Raw genomic sequence first — 21,007 nt, 5'->3', positions numbered from 1 at the left:
ATTTTTAAATAAAAAATATTTTATTATATATCAGTCAACAATACTATAATCTAACGGTCTAAAATTAGTGTATTGTTGGATACCATATCAGTTGTTGGTCATCATTTTACTTTTGACCCTAATTCAAACCTTGCGTTGTAATTGGTTAGTGTACGTGGATATATAAGATAAATATAGAAAAAGTAGAAACATGTTTGATAAAAACAAAATGACAATAAAATTATAAAATATACATGTTTTTATAATAATTTTTAGATATTTATTTTTTTATCATTTCAAGACAAAATAATAATAATAATAAAATTATGTGTTTTCATGGACATGGGCTAATTTTTATTTTTTTAAAAAATTATTTTTTATACAATAAAATAATTATTTTTATATGTTTTGATGTTTTGATTTTAAAAATAATTTTTTAAAAAATAAAAATAATATATTTTAACATAAAAAACACTTTAAAAAACAACCACAGTTCTATACACATTTTAAAAACAGTAACGAAACACAGTCCTAGCAAATTCTTATCTTACAAAAACGGTATGTAAATAATTCCTCCCGACACGTACAAGAATGATCTCCACAGCATTAATTTCTCTTCACACCCAACTTTTATGATTATAAATCTGCCCGAGTGAAGAAGTTAGTTTAAGTCGGTTTATTTTTTTATTTTAAAAGTAATTTTTAAAATATTTGAACATTTTTTATTTTTTTTATTTTAAATTAATATATTTTTAGTATCTTTAAATTATTTTTATATGCTAATATCAAAAATAATTTTTAAAAAATAATAAAAATATTATTTTAATATATTTCTAATTAAAAATTACTTTACAAAACAATCATTATTATATTTTCTAACAGGCTATCGAAATTTAATTCCTTTCATGTTTAGCGAGGCAAACAAATTAAGGATCCATCTGGGCATGCATTTGGAATAATGTTTCCTAAAATTTATTTTCTTTTTTTTACTTTGAATTTTGTTTTTGTTTTTGGATGCTGATGACCGACCCACCTCCAAATGAACATTACCTCTCTCATGTGTCATTATGTTCTAAATAAACTTTCACTTGTATCTATAAAGGAGAAAAGGCAAAAGAAGGCACCTTTGCCAGATAAGAAGCACTCATCAAATGTATGCCACAGTGGTTGGAAATCCAGTCCTTTGAATTTGAATTCGTTTTTCATTGCCAAAAACATCTTTAACAAGAGAGAAGAAAGATGTTAAACAAAGGACATGCCATTTTTATTTTTTGAGAATGGATTCAGATTCCTAAAGTCTTTTTTTCTCGACAAAGAAGAGACTCAGGGGAAATGGATGCTAATTGAGCTGTAAGGAACATCCTTAATCACTTCATATGTTAGCCTCTAAAAAGTCAAAACCTCAACATGCATCCAGAACTTCATGGTAGCATGCTCAAAACAAATGTACATTCCCTGAATGTATTGAATAAGCATGAACAGAAACATACAAAACTCTTACATTACCTGTCTTTGATAGCTACTTCCATTAACAAAAACATGCAAAAGCACACACTCGCACATTCAAAATACCATTCTGAAAGTGAGAATTCTTTGAAGATTTCACTCGTGAATTTTTGTTGCAGAGAGAGCTGGGAATGAAATATGTGTTCATATCTGTAATGTTTGAGAAATCAATGAAACGATGTTTAACAACCGAAATGAAATGCGTAGCTAAGAATTTGTAATTAAACAAGCATTTGACCTTCATTGCCTAGATACTTTATGCCTATAGAGCAACTGCTATAAAGTGGCATCCAGAGCACAAAACAATTGCTTAATCAAGTAAGAACATTGCGCACAAGTCACTTGCAGAAAAATGCTAAATCAATTGAAATTCACTTAAAAATACATTTCGTTACATGCATATAATGAGATAATATCATTCCAGGCAGTTCAGATGCCTGTACTTCAGATTTCAACAATGCAATTTGATTGAACTTCATAAACGAACGCTGAACTCCCACCATATCTATCTAATAATTAGAATAGAACATGATAATAGATGCTGTAGTTATTGTCTTCCGAAAATTTTATGGCCTCTCATAATATACCCTTGTAAACATTGCATCTACAAATAAATAAAGAATGCTAATCCTAACCAAGAAAGAGCAGTGTGAGCCACCATGATGTCCATGTGCTAGTTCCGCAAAGAGAATAACTCAACCGCCTCCTTCACTTGCTACCTTGAACACAGAGCATTGAGCAGCACATGAGCCAGCATGAGGTCCACAAAATACTGGTGGCCGATTTCACCATCCCTCCACTTCATCTTAGCCGGAGCTCTGCCATAATGTACCCCATCACTGCACCGATTGTCAAAATGCCATGGAAAAGTCATATCAAAGTTATCTATCACACCAGAAACCAACCCAGCTCGCCTGAATTTATCTAATGCAACCCAATTAAATACCTCCATCTTGTTCGGATTAAATGCTAGTGATCTTGCGTACCCACCAGTGGCTATTGTTGTCCGGTAAAAGATCTGTGGAACTGCCAACCCTCTCTGCTTCACCGAGTCCATGACTTCTTTCCAGAATGATGCTGCATACGCTGCTCCCTCTGAATATGCTCTAAGACTATGCCAATGCACGCCATCATGTAAACCTGAATTCATGATTATAGTGTCTGGCACGGTGTCCTCTGAGAAGTACTTCTTCAACAGATTCCTAAATCCTTCATCCATCAAGGAGTTAAATCCTTCATAATTCATTGTCTCATTCCAATGACCATTGAAAATGCTAGTAATTCTAACACTTTGAGATACATCTTTCGGGTTTGAAAAGTTCATATCAAACCGTCTAGGAACTGATGGTATTTGAGGCAAATCCAACACAAAATTGAGCATGTTTCTTATAGTATCAACATGATTTGAATCACCCCAAAAGAAAATCCAGCGATTCTTCAAGCAATTCCAAGCAGAATCAGCTGAGAAAAGCCTAAATGAACAGTGGCTTGAATACACCCAGCCATTACTCTCTAACAACCCTAAAGAACCACCACACCAAGGACTTTGGCATGGAAAATCTGGCGCCAGACAGCGGTACCGGCCGTCATTACTGATTTGGCAACCATCATTTTTAGCCTGCCTAGTCCACCTTCCTAACCAAAGATCTCTATTGAAATCAGATTTTTCACAAGTTTCAATCTTTGGCAACTGAGCACCACCCTTAACAAACTTGATTCGAAACTTACGCAATTGTTTATCAAAAGCGAATCTCCATGGTGAAAATTTAAGACCTTGAAAATGCCTATAGAGCAAAATAAGAGTAAGATTATAATCACCAGCAAAATCAGGATGAACTTGAAGCAAAATAGAGTAAGACCCATTTCCAAAATCCCTTACTAAAGGCGTTGATTTCCATGCCTCCCCTGAAAGATCAGTCTCGAAATAATCGCCACCTGAACAAACAAGATTCTTGGACTCATCCAGAGCTTGAAAACCAAATTCATGACTATCACCCGCCGTCAACTCAATCAAATCTTTACCATCCAGTCCAGGAATCACAATCTCCACCGTACGTGACTCTCTACAAGGCTCCCCTTCAGGAGCTAGCCACCTTGAAAGAAGGTTTTCCGTCAAGTTTGGCTCCAGTTCAGTCGACACCCACTTCACACTACCATCTGATCCATTCCTTCCTGAGGCTAAATTCTCCAAAACTCCATCTGAATATTTCTGAGCAAAAGAAACATTCTCGTCGTTTTCCAGTACTATGTTTGAACTAGGTGGGACCCTGGTATCATTGTCGTTGCTCTCTTGGGCTAATGGGTTATTGGTGGTGCCATTTTTTGTGATTGTAGAGAAATTCTGAAGGGTTTCTTGTTGCTGGGTTAGATTTGTGAGAGGGTGTTGTGTGTGAGGTTTCTTGTCGTTGCTCTCTTGCGCTAATGGGGTATTGGTGGTGCCATTTTTTGTGATTGCAGAGAAATTTCGAAGGGTTTCTTGTTGCTGGGTTATATTTGTGAGAGGGTGTTGCGTGTGAGGTTTCATGGTCGAATATTGCTTCGTCGACCTTCTTGATTCGACGATGCTTCTAATGGTACCCCCATCTATGCTCCCAATAACCACCAAGCCGAGGAAAACAAAGGCAGCTAGTACATGAAAACGCCATTGGAGCACAAAGTTTGAACGGTGAAAAATCCATGATTGGCTATCTCCTTTTTCAGGCATGTCTGCTAAGAAACAACACAACAAAAGTAGAACAAGTGAAGAACTAAAGACTGTTGTCTCGGAGACAATAATTTGACGGAAACAAGATCACGACACTCCAAGAAAGGTATAATATTTTATACTATCCCTCTAAAAAAAACACCCTCGATTTTCTCGACAGAATAAACAGGAGAGGTGTTTTCTTACCTGTTATAAAACCTTTGGGAAGCTGAAATTTTCTTTGTGAAGCGAAAAGTAAGGTAGTGTAGTTTATTATCAGTTGCAAGACAGCAGGGTAATTTGCCCTTTATTACTCGTATATCTTATCTTTCTCCGATTATCAAATCTCAAAAAGAGCTTTCCTTTTCAAGAAATTCTTGTCGTTGTTAACTCGAGTTTGCAGCTTAACGTCAGGTTTTTGTGTCCAAATAAAACTAAAACAAGGGAAACAAAATCCTTTCTTTAAGCAGAAAACATAGAAGGATTAATCTCCCTCGGGTCTTTTATACAGTTTGAGTGTTGAAAAATGTTTCTTATTAGGTTTCCTTGGTGACTTGTATTTACAGCATCCACAGCCGAAGACTATTAACAACCATACAATTAATATCGTATATTTTCAGCAAAAATACGTTGTTTGTGATGTAAATGTGTTTTAAGAAAACAAAAAAATTATTGATTCGATTTATAACACCGACCGACCGACTGAAATTAATAAATTGATTTTATTTTATTAGACAATAAAAAAAATAATGATATTAATTAGATAATTTTTTTTTAAATAAAACCATGATATCCTAGGAATAAAACAACAAAAGCACAAAATTGGATGGGTAAAAAAAAAAAGAATAAAAAAATTGGATCAAGTCAACAAACACATAATAACATAATGAGAAAAATAATAACTACACAAATGGATATAAAATAAAAAAATAGTAATTAAAAGAATGATGATGAAAATCAAAATAAAAAATAAATTAGAGGACAACTAAATTTATTTAATTGAAGGGTTAAATTAAAAATAAAAATAATTCAAACAAAAAGAAAAAAAATAAAAGAATGAGGAGAAATTTTTTTTAAAAAAATATCGCATCATAAACTTGGATTGAAATGTAAGATTAAAAAAAATAAATTTTTTATAAACGGGTTAAGATAAAAAAAGAGATCCAAATAATAAAGAATATAATATATATATGAAAAATTGACATTGAAAGACTAAATAAAAAAAAGAAATAACACTTGTATAAAAGGAAAAATGACAAAAAATAAATTAAAAGAAAAAAGGACATAAATTTTCATTTAGAGGATTAAATTAAAGAGAAAAACAACTCCAACAAAAAAAATTAAAAAAATAAAAATCAAGGACCAAATTGAAAATAGTAACACAAAATAAACTTAGATTGAAGGATGGAATTAATTTTTTTTTAAATGGTCAATAAAAAAAATAAAAATAAAAATAAAGACCAAATTAAAAGTATAATATATTACAAATTGGAATTGAAGGACTAAATTGAAAAAAAAAAACTCTAATAAAAGAGTTAGCGATATAAATAAGAAATCAAAAGAAAAATGACCAAAGCATAAATACCAAAATTAAAGAAGACTGGGCTGGAATTTTTGGGGGGAGGAGAGGAAAAAAAGAAAAAGAAATGTTCACCGGCAACAAACTACCTAATTATCAATGATGTACCACCTGAAAGAGGACGCAAAGAAGCATCTAAACACACTGTGGATGGACAAGCTTAACCATCAGGAGGCGTTGCACATACCGCCCAAAGTGTGGGGGTGCCTCTCATGCTAGCACCAGCAACTTTTTGAAATTTAATATTATATTATTATGGTAAAACACAATAATGCCTTTGATAAAATAAAATAATAATAATAAAAAAACAACTTGAAAAGACAAAAATATCCCTAGACTGAAAGCTTTGATTTTGTTGACTTAAAGGCTATTTTAGTAATCTAAACATAACATAAAACATAAAAAATTGTTAATACCCCTGGACTAAAGGCATATAATTTTTCTATCTCCAATGGAATTTTGGTATTTTCACTGTTCTTATAAAACAAAAGACCCTGAAACTCTCTTAACAAAGACCACTTGTTATTTGAATGAAGGGCAAAATAGTAATTTCATTTCCATAATGAAATGTGTCTTGTGCTACAATAAAATCATTGTTCCCAACCCAACCCCCTTTTCATTTTAGGATATTTATTATATTCTAGTATATGTTATTTCATATTATTATTACATCGTTTAACTAATATCTTCATTTGATGCATCTTATGATATTCAACCAAGTGTCAAGGCATGCATGTTGTATCTCTCAATATTATTCTCTCCCTTTCTTCTTGTTATTGCAATAAAAGTTCTTGCATAATAACAATCTTATCTCATTCTGACTTTGCCTTTTTATATTTTGTCTTTACTTTCTCTTCCTCCAAAGCATATGCTTTTTTTTTTTAATCCCTTTACATTTTGTTTTCATTTCATGTTCTTTATAATCCTTTAAGATCGATCAAACATGAGAACTTATGTTACCCTTGTTTTTATTTTTAAATTGTTTTTTTTTGGTTGTCTATCTACCTATCATAGCTAACTTAAAGTGAATAGAGGCGTTAGACAAAGTAAGGCCTTAGACAATCTTCATTTTGTATTTATGGTCTTTTGTTAAGTGGATCAATCTTCATTTATAAAGCATAATTGATAAATATATCTTACTTATTCTTAGAGCTTTTTATTAAGTGGGGGTCTTGGGCCATTGCTTAAATGGCCTTTAGCTTATGCCAATTCTGCTATCTAACATTCTCTCTATATTGTCGTTGTCACCAAATACAACATCATCTTTTTCTAAGTTGGTTGAACTTTGAGTAAGAAGAGAATAAGATGCAAGAGTTGTATTTCTAATATTTTTTGACTTCTTCTTTGAGTTTTCAATCATCCATCTTGGCTGGCTCTTCAATTTCTCCTAATGATATTGAAATAAGAATGGTTGATCTTAAATTTTTTGATATGCAATCAGGGGTAGGCAAAAAAATTAAAAAACCGATTAAACCGAGAAAATAAAAAAAATGATCGAAAAAATAGGACCATAAAAAAAATCGATTAGAATATTTAGAAAAACTTCTGGTTCGATTTGGTTTTGTAATGCTGAAATCGATAAACCCTAACCAAACCGAATTGGTTTAGATTAAAAGAAAAGGTAATATAAATAAATAAATAAATAAAGATTTTTATTCTAACCCAATAACCCTAATAGTTGCCCCTCCATTTAGAGACATAGACATGCCACACGGGCCACAACTCAATCCTCACAACTTCCCACTACGACACTCACAAGTCCACACCCAATTCTTCGTTCTTCAATCTTCATTGGTTCATTTCATTCCATAATCTTCATCAGTCAGCACCATATCTAGTAAACCAACCACTCCCACCCAAGCTCCTATATGTCACACCTAGCCTTCCGATCTTCATTCTTTAATTTGTATCTCAAGATCTAGAATCCTAGCAACACCCACAAGCCTCAACAACATTCCATCTAATAACCCTCCTTTAGTTATTTGAAGTAAGATTTCTCTCTTTGTTATTTTTTTCTTTGACATATGTTTTTGATTTCTCGATGTTTCTAAATTCTATTAAGTCAATATGTGCTTGTCGTAAAAAATCAACACCTAATTTCCTTTGATTTTACAAACAGTAGAGAGTTGACTATCACATGGTTTGTGATGACTCATCACTCTTGAAATCTAAGTCTTCAGCCTAACCAATCTTCCCCTATTGATAATTCTAACTATGGATGTGAAACTCTGATTGTTGCTATAACAATAGATACTTTTTTTTTTTTAATTCTCAAGTATATGGTACTTAGACGTGAACTTTTTGCATGTGGAAGAATTGATTTTGCTAAGGTGCTAAGGTTCTTTCTTGCCCAACTTTTCCTCATTTGGCTTTGGGATTCTATTCTTGCCTTAATTATTGTTTAGCTTTTTGTTTATTTTGTTTCATCATACACTTTTATGTTGCCTAGTTGTTCATATTTTTGGTGTGGATTTTGTGTTTCTTGCAAGGGCTTGGAGTTGTTTTCATGTTGGATTGGTTGCCTTCAATGTCACAAAAAATAATAACACAAACGTATTTTTACACCATTTCATAGTTTGGTTAACTATTTTATGTCTTCCTTTGATTTATCTCCATAATTACATGGAAAAAAAACATAACTTTATAAAATGATAGAAAGTGGAAAGAAACTAGATGTTAGGCTGAATAAACATAGCTACATGTATCATATTTTAGATTTTAATAAAATTACCCTTTTTAGTTTGTATTTTTCTTTAACTATGCAGTTTGTGCAAGGCAGCTTTGTGGAATAGTCCATGTTGCTCTTCAATTTCTCTTTTAATTGTGGTGTGTTATTTCCAGTCTTGCTGCTCTCTTTTTATTTATTTGTTTGCTTTTGTCTCTTTACATGTTCATCACGCATTATGTTTTTGTTTTTTTTGCTTTAGGTTGCTGTTTAAATCCTTTTTTTCATGCTCTATGTTCTGTTCCACTACCATGTTATGCTTTGGTTCTTTGTTTTTATTGTTTTCAAAAGCTTTTTGCTATTTTTCCAAGTGAGGGTGTTGAGATTCATTGTTGTTTATGTGCTTCAAGTCTAGTTGGTTGTCTATTGTTTCTTCTGGTTTATGCGGTCTTTGTTTCAGTTTGGTTTTTTAGTCTTTTATTTTCTTTCTTGATTGTTTCTAATTGGTGTTTTCCCATGCTTATCTATTTTTAGGTTCTTTTACCTATAGTCGATGGATGTTGCATCATGGCATTGCAATTAATTGTTCTTTTGAGTTTTTCGTTTGGTGAATGCTATGTTTTTCATCACTTTATCCCGCATAATGACCTTTTTTAAAAGTTGTACTACACATTTCAAAATGCATAAATATTAACATGTTTTCATTTGGTAATTACAGATGGAAAACCTTCAAAATCAAAATGCTTCATCCATTAATACTACCCCAACATCAATCAATACCCCAACTTCAAACCCTAACCCAACATCAACTAATGTAGGATCCGTCACGGATAATAAAGGTAAACAACCTTAAGTCCTTACATCAAGGAAAAAAATTTGATGATATAAAAAATTATGCATGTGATACTATTAATAATAGGACAAGTAATATATGGAGTCATTTAAAAGTATGCAAAAGTTTTTATTTTGTGGTTGATAAGAAGCAAAAAAATTTGGTATTAGAACCCAAGAAAGAGAAGGGTGAATCAGGAGATCGAAATGTGGGAACTCTTAAGGCAATTATAATTATGATGAATGTAGATAAACACTAGTACAAATGGTTATAATTGATAAGTTGCCTTTTAATTTTATAAAAGGTAAGGGATTTAGATTATTTTTTAGGATCTTGTAACCTAGATTTGACATTCCTTCTTGTTTCACTGTTATGATAGATTGTTTGAAACTTTATGTTGAAGAGAAGGGAATATTAAGGACAACTTTTAGGGGTTAACGATTATGCTTAACAACATATAAATGGATATCAATCCAAAACATTAACTATATGTCCTTAACAACTTATTGGATTGATAATTAGTGGAATTTTCATAAAAGAATTCTTAATTTTTATCAAGTTTTCAATCATATGAGTGAGACAATTGGTCAAGTTATTGAGAATTGTTTGTTAGAGTGGGGGATTGATAAACTTTTGACTGTTACAGTCATAGATTTAAAACCCAGCCCAGTATGGTAGGTCAACCCGGGACCTGGCTGACCTAGCGGGTTGACCCAATTAATCCGGAAAGATCTGGTTAAAAACTTGGTTGTAACTCGTTGACTATTTATTTTTTTTAACCAAAACAACATCGTTTTGATTTATAAAAAAATTAAGGTTGACTCGGATGACTTGGTTAAAACCCATGACCTGGGTCTTGGGCTGGGTCAACCACCGGGCCGGGTTTAAAAACATTAGTTATAGTAGATAATGCAAGCTCTAATAATGTGACTATTTCATATTTAAATAATATGATGAAAGATTGACCAACTAATATATTGTCAAATGAGAATTTGCATGTTAGATGTTGTGCTCACATTGTAAATCTCATTGTGTGTGATGGCTTGAAAGAGATTAACATTTTGGTTGTTAAGATTTAAATTGCAATTAAGTTTGTGAGATCTTCACCTTCTAGGCAACTTGTATTTAAGAAGTGTGTAGAAGTTGCATATAGAGTGTAAGAAATCATTGTGTTTGGATGTTGCAACTCGATAGAATTCAACTTATCTTATGTTAGAAGTTGCTGAAAAGTTTGAAAAGGTATTTGTGAGGTTAGGTGAAAGTGAACCTAGGTATATGAGTTACTTTTTAGAGGATGATTCAAAGGGGGATAAAAAAAAAAACATAGAGCCACCTAGTTTGGAGGATTAGGAAAATGTTAGAACTTTGTTAAAGTTCTTAAAGATCTTTTACATGGTTACATTGAGATTTTCTAGCTCATTGCACATCATATCAACTTTTTTTTGTTCAATGAATTGATTTATATGCATACAAAATTGTTGCAATTGTGTAAAAGTAGAGATAATCTTTTAAGTGGAATGACAATGAACATGATATTGAAGTTTGAAGGGCATTGGGGTTGTGAAGTAAATAATATATTTTTATTATATGTGACTAATGTTTTGGATCCACATCTCAAGTTAAAATATGTCAAATTTTATTTTGGTGAGTTGTATGATTTTGACAAAGCACAGTTGCTAACAAAAAAAGTGAAAGATAATTTGGTGAGGTTTTATAAGTTTTATTTGAAAGCTGATAAAGTGGTGGATGATAATAGGCATAAATAAGATGTTAATGATACTATTGAATACATGGAGGTAGATGTTAACACTTTAACTCGATTCAAAAGGCATTTACAAGAGGAAGGTGGAAAATATAAATGAGGTTAAGAGGTATTTGGTTGATGATTGTGAGGATCCTAATGATGATAAATTAGATATTTTGGGTTGGTGGAAGAGTAATGCTTCAAAATATAAAATACTTTCAAGGGTTACACAACATGTTCTAGCTATTCCTATATCCACAGTGACTTTTGAATCAGGATTTAGCATAGGCGGTCATATACTTGACCAATTTCAAAGTTCTCTATCTTCAACAACAGTTCAAGGACTTATTTGTTGTCAAAATTGGTTGTATCATGAACCAATTCCAACCGATATTAGAACCTTGATGAATGGTTTTGACACCTACGAAATCCTTGAATCAAGTAATTTTTCTTATAAACTCACACATTTTATTTTATGATTTATTAATTAATGCATTTTCATTCTAACATGTCTAATTTTTTATTTTGTAGAATTTGGTGGAAAGTTACATCTAGCAATAGATGATAATTAGTTTAAAAATTGAGGCATTTATTGAAAACGTATGGTAAAAATACTACATTTTATTTTTATATCTTCTAATTTAATTTATCATGTTATAATTCTAGATTTTGAATTTAAAGTTTTAATGTCAATAGCATTAACCATTAAGGAATCAAAGTGCAATGTTCTTGATGTGCTTTTTGATTAAGATGACGTGCACAATGAAGATTTTTTTTTCTTGGCTTTGTGTGTTTTATGACAATGTTATTTGTTTTTTTAAGCCCTTTAAAGGCAATGCTTTGTAATTTGGATTTTAATTTATTGGTATGTGTTATTTAAACTCTTCTACAACAGGAGTCCTACTCACTCAAACAAAACAAAAGAAAAATATTAGGAAGGCAAAAAATATATTGAACTCAATATTGACACTAACAATTTCATACAAATGAATATTTAATGGAAAAAAAAATTAAATATACTTTGGAATGTTTTAAGAAAATTAGACAATATAAACATCAATTACAAGCCCATTAGAAAAAAAAAAAAGCACAAATAAACAATATAGGTTTTTTTTTTTTTTTGACATAAAGAATCAAACCAAATTGAAACTGGTAAGTTGAAATTGGTTTTGGTTTTTTGTTTTTTTTTTTTTAAAATTTTGGTTTGGTTGTTGTTATAGGTAAAAACAAATTAAACAAAAAATGATCACCCCTATATGCAATCTTCGCTTCATTGACCTAATATTAAAGCACATTGGAATGTGTTACTTAAAACAAATAATATTTAAATGAATTTAAATATATGAATTTTATATAAACAATAAATTATCTTTATAGGTGTAATCATTTTAATTTTTAATTTTTTATTTATGTATAGTGCGTATAGAAATTATTCACCGCTAATTGAATGGTTGACAAATGATGTATTAGAGAACTTGATGTATGCTCAGATACAAACTTCTAGTTTTTGTTGTAGTTATTGTGAATTTTTTTTCCAATACAACTTATTTTTTTTTATTCATTTTCATATATTAGATCGATGCTAGTGTTGATTCATGCCTTTATAAGGAAAATATCTTCTTCATCCTTAAAGTTGCTTAATTGTTTAATTTTTTTAGTTGTAAGTGGATTTTCACTTGGATTTTGAGATGACATAACATATTAATTGAAGTATTGAGTGGGTAGATCATAACTTTCTTGTGAAAACTATGTCTTCTTGTTGAACCCTTAATACATAAGATTAATGAAATAGTTATTGCATTGAGATTCCAGTGATAATTTTTTTAAGTGATTGGGATTAAGAAAGAAATTGAAATTAAGCAAGTATACTTGAAAATGTAGATTTCTAATATAAAAAATTTTTATAAAAGAATTTGAAATTGGGTACAAATTATATCATTTATATTAAATGGTGAAATTAGAACTGGCAAAAAATCTTTAAATGGAACAACTTTGCAATTTATTGCTACATGTTGAGAGATATCATACTGGAGTCCTTAAACTAGATAGTAGAGAGATGAGTTAATTTTCATTGTAAAAGCATGCATGTTAGGCATTTCAAATGTTATGTTTTGACCATCGAACCACTTCGTTCTAGAAAGTTCAACACACAAGAATTTATTGACATAACTTATTATGCTATCTACTTAACTAGAGAGGAAATTAATCAATATAATAGATTGTGAATTGCTACAATAACAAAACCCATGAATCACTAACAATAAAAGAAAAAAAATTTCTTATGTAATGATGACGAGTAAAATCTAAGAGAAAAACATGATTCTTCAATTAGAAATTATGTAAATATTCATAATCATAAGCATAGTTGATAAATTCTTCAAAAGAAACACAGTGGAGATGCCTAATGAATAGTCTATTTCCATAGCAGTCTTGTCCAATGAGAACAAGAAAATGACAATTATTCTTATATTAAAAAACCAGCAGGGACCTGAGGGTTAATGAGTAATGCTTAGCAAATTCTTTCCAACCATTTTGTAAATATATTTTTACCAATAGAGAACTCAAAGAGTGCCTTATTTAATAGATATTTTCATATAATCTCGCAAACTTTTTTAAAATTCCTTTATAAAAGCTTAAGATATTAATTACAGATCTTGAATAAGAAATTACTACACCAAACTAGAATGAATGAAGGAATTAAACCCAATAAAATTCGATTGTCTTATAAAAATTTGATAGACCAAAATACAAATTTCAAAAAACAAGACAAAAACCCATATTAAAAATACTAGAAATATCCATGATTTAGATAAAAAAGAAAGAAAGAAAAATATTCGACCTTTCTTGGCCAGTAGAGCCCAGATCTAAGCCTTGACAATTAAAAGTGGTAAATTCAAAACCAATGGTGAATTTGGATTCCAAATTGAATACATTTTTTTTTTTTTGTAAATCTTGACAAAAGATTGGATCTTCCAACAATAAAATCATCTAAAAAGAAAAATGATCAAGACTCAATTGTAGTAGAATCTCCATCTCTGAATCAAAATCTAAACCCAACTTTTTTTTTTTCTCATGACCAACTCACTACATTTTCCCTCCTCGTCTATTGACGAGTGCTATAGTGCTTACTACATATAGAGCTTTTAACTTTTTATTTTTCTAGAATAAAGAGCTTTTAACTAGTGATAATGATATGGAAAAAACCACAATGGCTAGCTATTATAGCTAAGTCTATTTTAGAATATGTTAGTAGATATTTGAATGGAATTTATAAAATTTATTTGAATATAAATAGAACAAAAAAATTTAATGTACAAATTAATTTAAAATTGCTATTTATTATTGAATTGTGTGAATCATGCCATAACGGATATTTCAGCGAACTATATGTAAATACAGTAAAAGAAAAGAAAAGAAGTTGACACGACCAAAAGATTGATGTCTTCTCCCAAGTGTAAGAGTGTTGAAGTAATAAATAATCCGGCAAGACCGTGGTCGAACCACAGGGAGGTTAATTGTATAAATTATAGACAATAATAATACAACAACAACAACAACAACAACAATAAGAACAACAACAACAATAATAATGAAGAAGAAGAAGAAGAAGAAGAAGTTGATGAGAACTTTAAGATAGAAGATTAATGTAAGGATTAAATACTTACAAAAACAAATGCAAAGGTTAGAGGATCCACTAATGGTTTTCAAACAAGTATAGTATAAACTCTTATTATTCAACTGGAAACCACACACAAAGGAGGTTTCGATAGGATGATTTGTCATTAATAGCTCATTATAAATTATTAACATGATCATATTAATTATCTTATTTAAGTAACACCAAACTTTTAAATATTGTTAGGAATTCATGATACTAACTTATGTTAACAACAAATCTAGTTCCTTTCATAGCACAGGTGTAGGTAATACCATACGATTGGGCTATGAGAGAGCCAAGTATTTGTTGTATCAAGTGTTATACAACACAAATCTAGTTAACCATTTAACAAGCAAGGTATTAAGAATTAGTAAGATAAAAAGATAAGACATGTTAATATTAAACATTAAGGTCCATGTTGAGTTTACACTATACTTATTCTTACACCATTAGTGTAACCTTTTCACCTTGACATAATAAACTTAGCTAAACATAATGAAGAAGAGAAACATAAATAAACAAAATAAGAACATAAATAAGATACAAGTTGACTAAGTAAAGGAAAGGAAATGAAAAGCATAAACAAGATATTAATGAAAGCAAAACTTAAGAATTACAAAAAAAAAATAAAGAGAGAGAGCAAGAGCAAGTTCTTGATTTGAACAACCAAGCCCCCCAAATTCATGGGAAATGCCTCTTTTTATAGGTTAAAATTTAGAACTATTGATTTGATGACTAATTGTTGAGTGGGTGGCCAACTCTTGACTTTGTGAAAATCCTTATCCTTTTGTCTGAATAAAACGTCATTTCTAACATCAGAATTTGAACCACCTGTACTCATGAAAGTTATACTAAATTGTCTTATATTTCTAGGGAAAAAAATTGAGGTCATTTGGACTTCTAGAACTTGAGATATGGGTTGAACACGGAACAGTGTCTGGGCTGCAGGACAGATTCGGACATCTCCATTGTTGCTATAATTTGGACTTGAAAACGACCTTTTTAAATCTTGAACTCCATATGAAGTTGTAAGCCTATGTCTTACCAAATCTGTCAAAAAAATTAAGGTCATTTGGACATCTAAAACTCAATATATGACCCAATTACCGAGCAATGTTCCAGTTTGGACTGCACCAACATCTCTTTTCTAAGTTTGGCCCTCTGTCCTTTAAATTTCAATACTTAAACTCATCAATCAATCCTTTCATTTATGTGATAAGCCTATATTTAAGATGAACATTTACCATAAATTACTAGGTATCTTATATTATTAGGAATGTTATTATAAAACATGCTTTTGTTAAGGAGTTATTAATACTTCAAGTGCAAAATGATGATATAAAATCTTGATAAAAATGCACTTTTAAGTACTAATCACACCCTCTAACCAGCTTATTACTAGTCCCTAGTAATCAAAGCATTAAAATAGAAAAACAATTTGCAAATTCTACAAAGCATGACATTCATCATTCAACTTCCATTAATCTATCTAGATAAACAAACTCTCATTAAATTCATATATCTGCTCAATACCTCTTAAATAAGATATTAATAAACTTTTTTTTGTACTCAAAATATCAACATATAGTTATGGGGCTTTACTTGGAAGAAAAACAAATTTTTGTTCTAATGTTTAAGGTTAACTTACTTAGGTTGAGATTATTATCTTCTTCTTTTTTTTTAATATATACATATAACTTAAAACACAATGCATCTTTAACCTATATAACGAGCTTTCAGCTAATGACTCCCAGAGTAGTTGGTCTTAGGAAATTAGGTGATGAGATACCCCTACAAGTTTAGTAACTCGGGTTGTAGATACTGATATGTAGATAATGCAATGTTTGATTCCTTTAAGCTTTTGTCCTCAATCCATGTAACAAGCGTTGGCCCAATAGCTCCCAAGTCAGTTGACTTTAGGGTATTAAGTGTTAAAACACTCCTTCGAGCTTAATTGCTTAGGTTAGGGAGGCTACAAAACCAAACTTATTTATGTTTTTGTTTTTTTGTTTTTTTTTTTTTTTTTTTTTTGCAAATTATATACTATCACTTTCTCTTAGTTGTACCTTTAACAAAAGAACATAAATAATGTAATAATCCAATGTGCAACCCACAATCATATGTTAAAGTGTGTGTGTGAAAATAAAGATTTAAGAATACTAGTTAAATGAGCATATGAGCAGAATCAACTGATAACAATGCGAGAGTTTGTAAACCTGAATATTTCAAGAAGTATTCTGATAAACCTTGTTAAGAATGTTTACTAAGATGCGTCTCAAGAGTTATTTTAACAAAAGAACTCCTTTTACTCTTCCATCCTAGTAACAACAGTTTTGTAAATAGTTTATGAAATACAAAACACAGTTAGTTTTTTTTTTTTTAAATATATCAACTACTACCCTTCCCCCCAACCAAAATGAGACGTTGTCCTCAATGTTCTAAGGTAGAAAGATAGAGTATAGAAGATATCACCTGAAATAGTGAACACTAACAAACCTGAAACACACTTAAAAAAAAAATAAGAAACAACAAAACACAATAATAAAATCAAAAGACAAAGTTTTTACAAACGCAGGCTCAAATCCAATCTAATCTTTTTACGGCTTTCCTTAGTTGACCAATTTATACGACTCATGGAGGGATCAATTACAGGGATGAAAGATTGTAGTTGGTCAATCAATTGCTCAGCAGTAGCAGCAGAGATTATGATTTGTTGTGTCGAAAATGTTAGAAATTCTTGTTCCACAGCATGATCAAGAAAAGACAACAACTTATCTTAAAAACCATTAACATTTAACAGACCTATGGGTTTATGATGAATGTGCAGTTGGGCCCAAGAGCAAATATGAAAGATCTCTTCCAATGTGCCAAGACCATCTGGTAAGGCAATGAAGGCGTTAGTATGGTTAAACATTACATTCATTCGATCAGACATTGGGGGGACCTGTAGTTCTTTTCTAATTGTTTTTTCAATGATGTCCCCTTGTGCTAAAGCTTTGGGGATAACCCCCAAAACTTGACTACCTCCTTAAAATACAACTATTTACACTCCCCCCATTAACCCAAGGCTGCCTCCCCCATACACTAAATGAATCTTTTGCTTAGCTAGTACCTGAGCAAGATGATTTGCTGATTCTAAAAACTCCTTTTCTTTCTCAAGACTAGATCCACCGAAAACACAAATATTTTTTATGTGATGACTTGAGGAACTTGTCATTTCTACACACTTCTATATTTGATGAATGTATGGGTTGAGTAGAAATGAAGGGAAGGAAGAGAAGAATTTATAGATGAGAAATTAAAAATGCAATCATACCATTTATATGTAGGTCAGTTGTAGTCTCTCTCTCTCTATCTCTATTTATTTATTTTGAAAAAGCATATGTATATACAAGTAATTGTGATTGTGGCTCACATCTTTCCTTGGTTTTACATCGAAGAATGGCTTAAACGCCCTCTATAGGTCGGGGATAGGCTTCCCATCCAATTTTCTTAAAAACTGGTAAATAGGGTCTTTTTTAGTCAGATTCTCAAAATTATGTCGAGCATGTTATTTATGAAAATGGGGTCATAAGTCATGAAATACACGATGCACATCTCCATCAGGATACGTCTCAAAAGTCAATAGAAGATTATCTAATGATTCCTTATGTTTTGAACTAAATCCTGACTTTTGACAATTTTCACAAGCTTTGCAGAACACATGTGTGTCTTTGAACATGGTGGGCCAATAAAATCCACATTGTAAGATTTTTTTTGTCGTCTTTTTTGACGAGAAATGACTACCACATGCCTCAAAATGACAAAATTTAATGACACTACTTACCTCATTGTCGGGAATGTATTTTTAAAATATTTGACTAGGACAATATTTGAATAAGTATGGGTCATCCCAACAAAAGTTTTGCATGTCGCTTAAAAACTTTATTTTGTCTTTGATACTCAAGTGAGTAGGCAAAAATCATGAAGCAAGAAAATTGATATTTTTAGCAAACCAAGGCATTGAACTAAGAGAAAGTAAGGATTCGTTAGGAAAGTAATCATCGATTGGTGTGATGTCAAATGTCAAATATGTTGTTACTCTTGACAAAATATCTGCATCAACATTTTCGGTGCCTTTTTCACCTGTGATTTCTTCCTGAGAATAAATCATTTGCAAATCTTCAGATTCATTAAACTCAATTTTACTCAAAGTAGATTCAAGTTGACCATGAACTAACTCTTTAATAAAATCTACTTCTTGTAAATCATTATCATCTTCAGGTTACTTGCAGATGTTGAAAATATTCATTTCCAATGTCATGTTTTCAAATGATAGCTTCATCAGTCCATTCCTACAATTAATCAATGCATTAAAAGTTGCAAGAAATGGATGTCCTAAAATAACAGGAAATGAATTACATGCTTTAACAGGTTGTGTGTCCAAGATAATAACATCCACAGGATAAATGAATTTATCGACTTGTACTAACACATACTCAACTATTTCTCTAGGCACTTTTACAGATCTATTGGCAAGTAAAAGAGTTATAGAAGTTGGTTTTAACTCACCTAGATTGAGACTTTGAAAAACTGAATATGAAAGTAAATTCACACTAGCTCCAAGATCAAGTAAAGCTCTTTCAGTTTTATGTTCTCCAATAAAGCAAGAAATTGTAGGACAACCACGGTCTTTATATTTCAAAGCATCATTATTCTGAAGAATGGCACTTACTTGTTCAACTAAAAAGGCTTTCTTTTTCACATTCAGTTTTTTCTTCACAGTGCACAGATCTTTCAAAAATTTAGCATACGAAGGAACCTGTTTAATAGCATCCAACAAAGGTATATTGATCCTTACCTGTTTGAAAGTTTCAAAGATTTCAGAGTTGTGATTGACTTTCCTTTGTTTGGTCATGACATGAGGAAATAGAAGTGCTGGCGGGGAATCAGTCTTTTCTTTGCAATGTTCAGATTCAACCCCTTTCTTACCCTCAGAGATTGACTCATCATCATTCTCACAAGGTTCAAGAGTGGATTTTTTAATAACCTTACCATTACGAAGATTAATGACTGATTTGACTTGATCCATATGTTGGCTTCCAGAACTACTTGCATTTGCATTGTATTGCCCCTTTAGATTTTGCTGTGGTTGAGATGGAAACTTACCTTTCTTTTGAAAACTAAGAGTATATGTGAATTTTGCAAGAGTATCTTTAAAATTTATCATGCTTTGAGCAAGTTAAATGTTGATTGTCTCTAGCTTTTTAATGAATGCATGCAATGTTTCCTCAAGATTTCTTCTAGGAGGTGGATCATAAGAAGGTGCATATCTATTAGAATTTTGGAAATTATGGTGTGCTTGAAACAGTGGCTATGAAGTATGTGCATTATTGTTATTACTCTTTCAACTGAAATTTGGATGATTTCTCCAACCAAGGTTATATGTTTGCGAGTATGGGTTACGATTAGGTCTTTGGAAACTATTTAAAGCATGGGCTTGTTCATGGATTCATTCCTTGAAAGAAGGCAAAGTTGGAAAGTCATTCGTTGCATGTTCATTTGATTCACAGATTTGACACACAATGTCTTGAACAGATTTTAATTGACCACTTTTTTTCAATTCTAGTGCCTTGACTTTTCTAGCTAAAGATGCAAACTTGGCTTAGAGGTCATGATCTTCCCTAAGGTTATACATACCTCCACTAGATGTATGAGGTTGGGTTTTACTTAGTGCCTCATAAGTGCTCTTAGTGTCCTAATTTTATGAATTTTCAGCTAGTAAGTCTAGGTACTTCATTGCTTTATTAGGCTTTTTATCTCCAAAAGTTCCATTGCACATCAATTCAACCATTTGCCTATCTTTAGGTGTTAACCCTTCATAAAATTATGAAACCAATCTCCATGTTTTAAAACCATGATGAGGGTAAGTATTAAGCAAGTCTCGATACCTATCCCAACATTGGTAAAATGTTTCATCTGGTTTTTGAGTGAAAATGTTGATTTGTTTTTTGAAAGAGTTGGTTCTGTGAGATGAAAAAAACTTCTTTTAAAATTATTGTTGCATTTCATCCCAAGCACGAATGGATCTTGACCTAAGATTTTGTAGCCATGTTTTAACTTTATCTTTTAATGAAAAAGGAAAAAACTTTAATCTAATGGTATTTATGTTACAATTTAAGTTATTATAGGTGCTACAAACTTCTTCAAATTCTCTTAAATGCAAGTATGGATTTTCTAGATCTAAGCCATGAAAAGAAGGTAAAAGTTGAATAATGTCTGGCTTAAAATTAAAATGAGATGCATCATGAGGAAAAACTATGCATGAGGGTGCACTTGTTCTTGTAGGATTTATGTGGTCTCTAAGTGTTCTAATACGGTT

At 31.2% G+C, this 21,007-nt stretch overlaps 1 protein-coding gene and 1 pseudogene across 2 annotated transcripts; both read right to left on the bottom strand.

The window, feature by feature from the left end:
• Positions 1-1,832: 1,832 nt before the first annotated feature.
• On the bottom strand, positions 1,833-4,687 carry LOC118061139 (uncharacterized). 2 transcript variants are annotated; one of them, XM_035074540.2, is made up of 2 exons: positions 4,376-4,687; positions 1,833-4,194 (listed from the first exon to the last, which is right to left on the bottom strand). In XM_035074540.2, exon 2 carries the CDS (start codon positions 4,187-4,189, stop codon positions 2,201-2,203), a length of 1,989 nt encoding a protein of 662 aa, XP_034930431.1. In that variant the 5' UTR covers positions 4,190-4,194; positions 4,376-4,687; the 3' UTR covers positions 1,833-2,200. The 2 variants fall into 2 exon arrangements, with proteins under 2 accessions (XP_034930431.1, XP_034930430.1); XM_035074539.2 differs by having other exon boundaries at positions 1,833-4,191.
• Positions 4,688-17,133: 12,446 nt separating this feature from the next.
• On the bottom strand, positions 17,134-20,134 carry LOC140955874 (uncharacterized; annotated as a pseudogene).
• Between the last annotated feature and the right edge of the window lie 873 nt (positions 20,135-21,007).

Source organism: Populus alba, chromosome 8, assembly GCF_005239225.2.
Source record: "Populus alba chromosome 8, ASM523922v2, whole genome shotgun sequence".
Lineage (NCBI taxonomy): Eukaryota > Viridiplantae > Streptophyta > Magnoliopsida > Malpighiales > Salicaceae > Populus > Populus alba.
The sequence above is the reverse complement of the archived record's forward strand: the minus strand, read 5'-3'. Positions and strand labels throughout refer to the sequence as shown.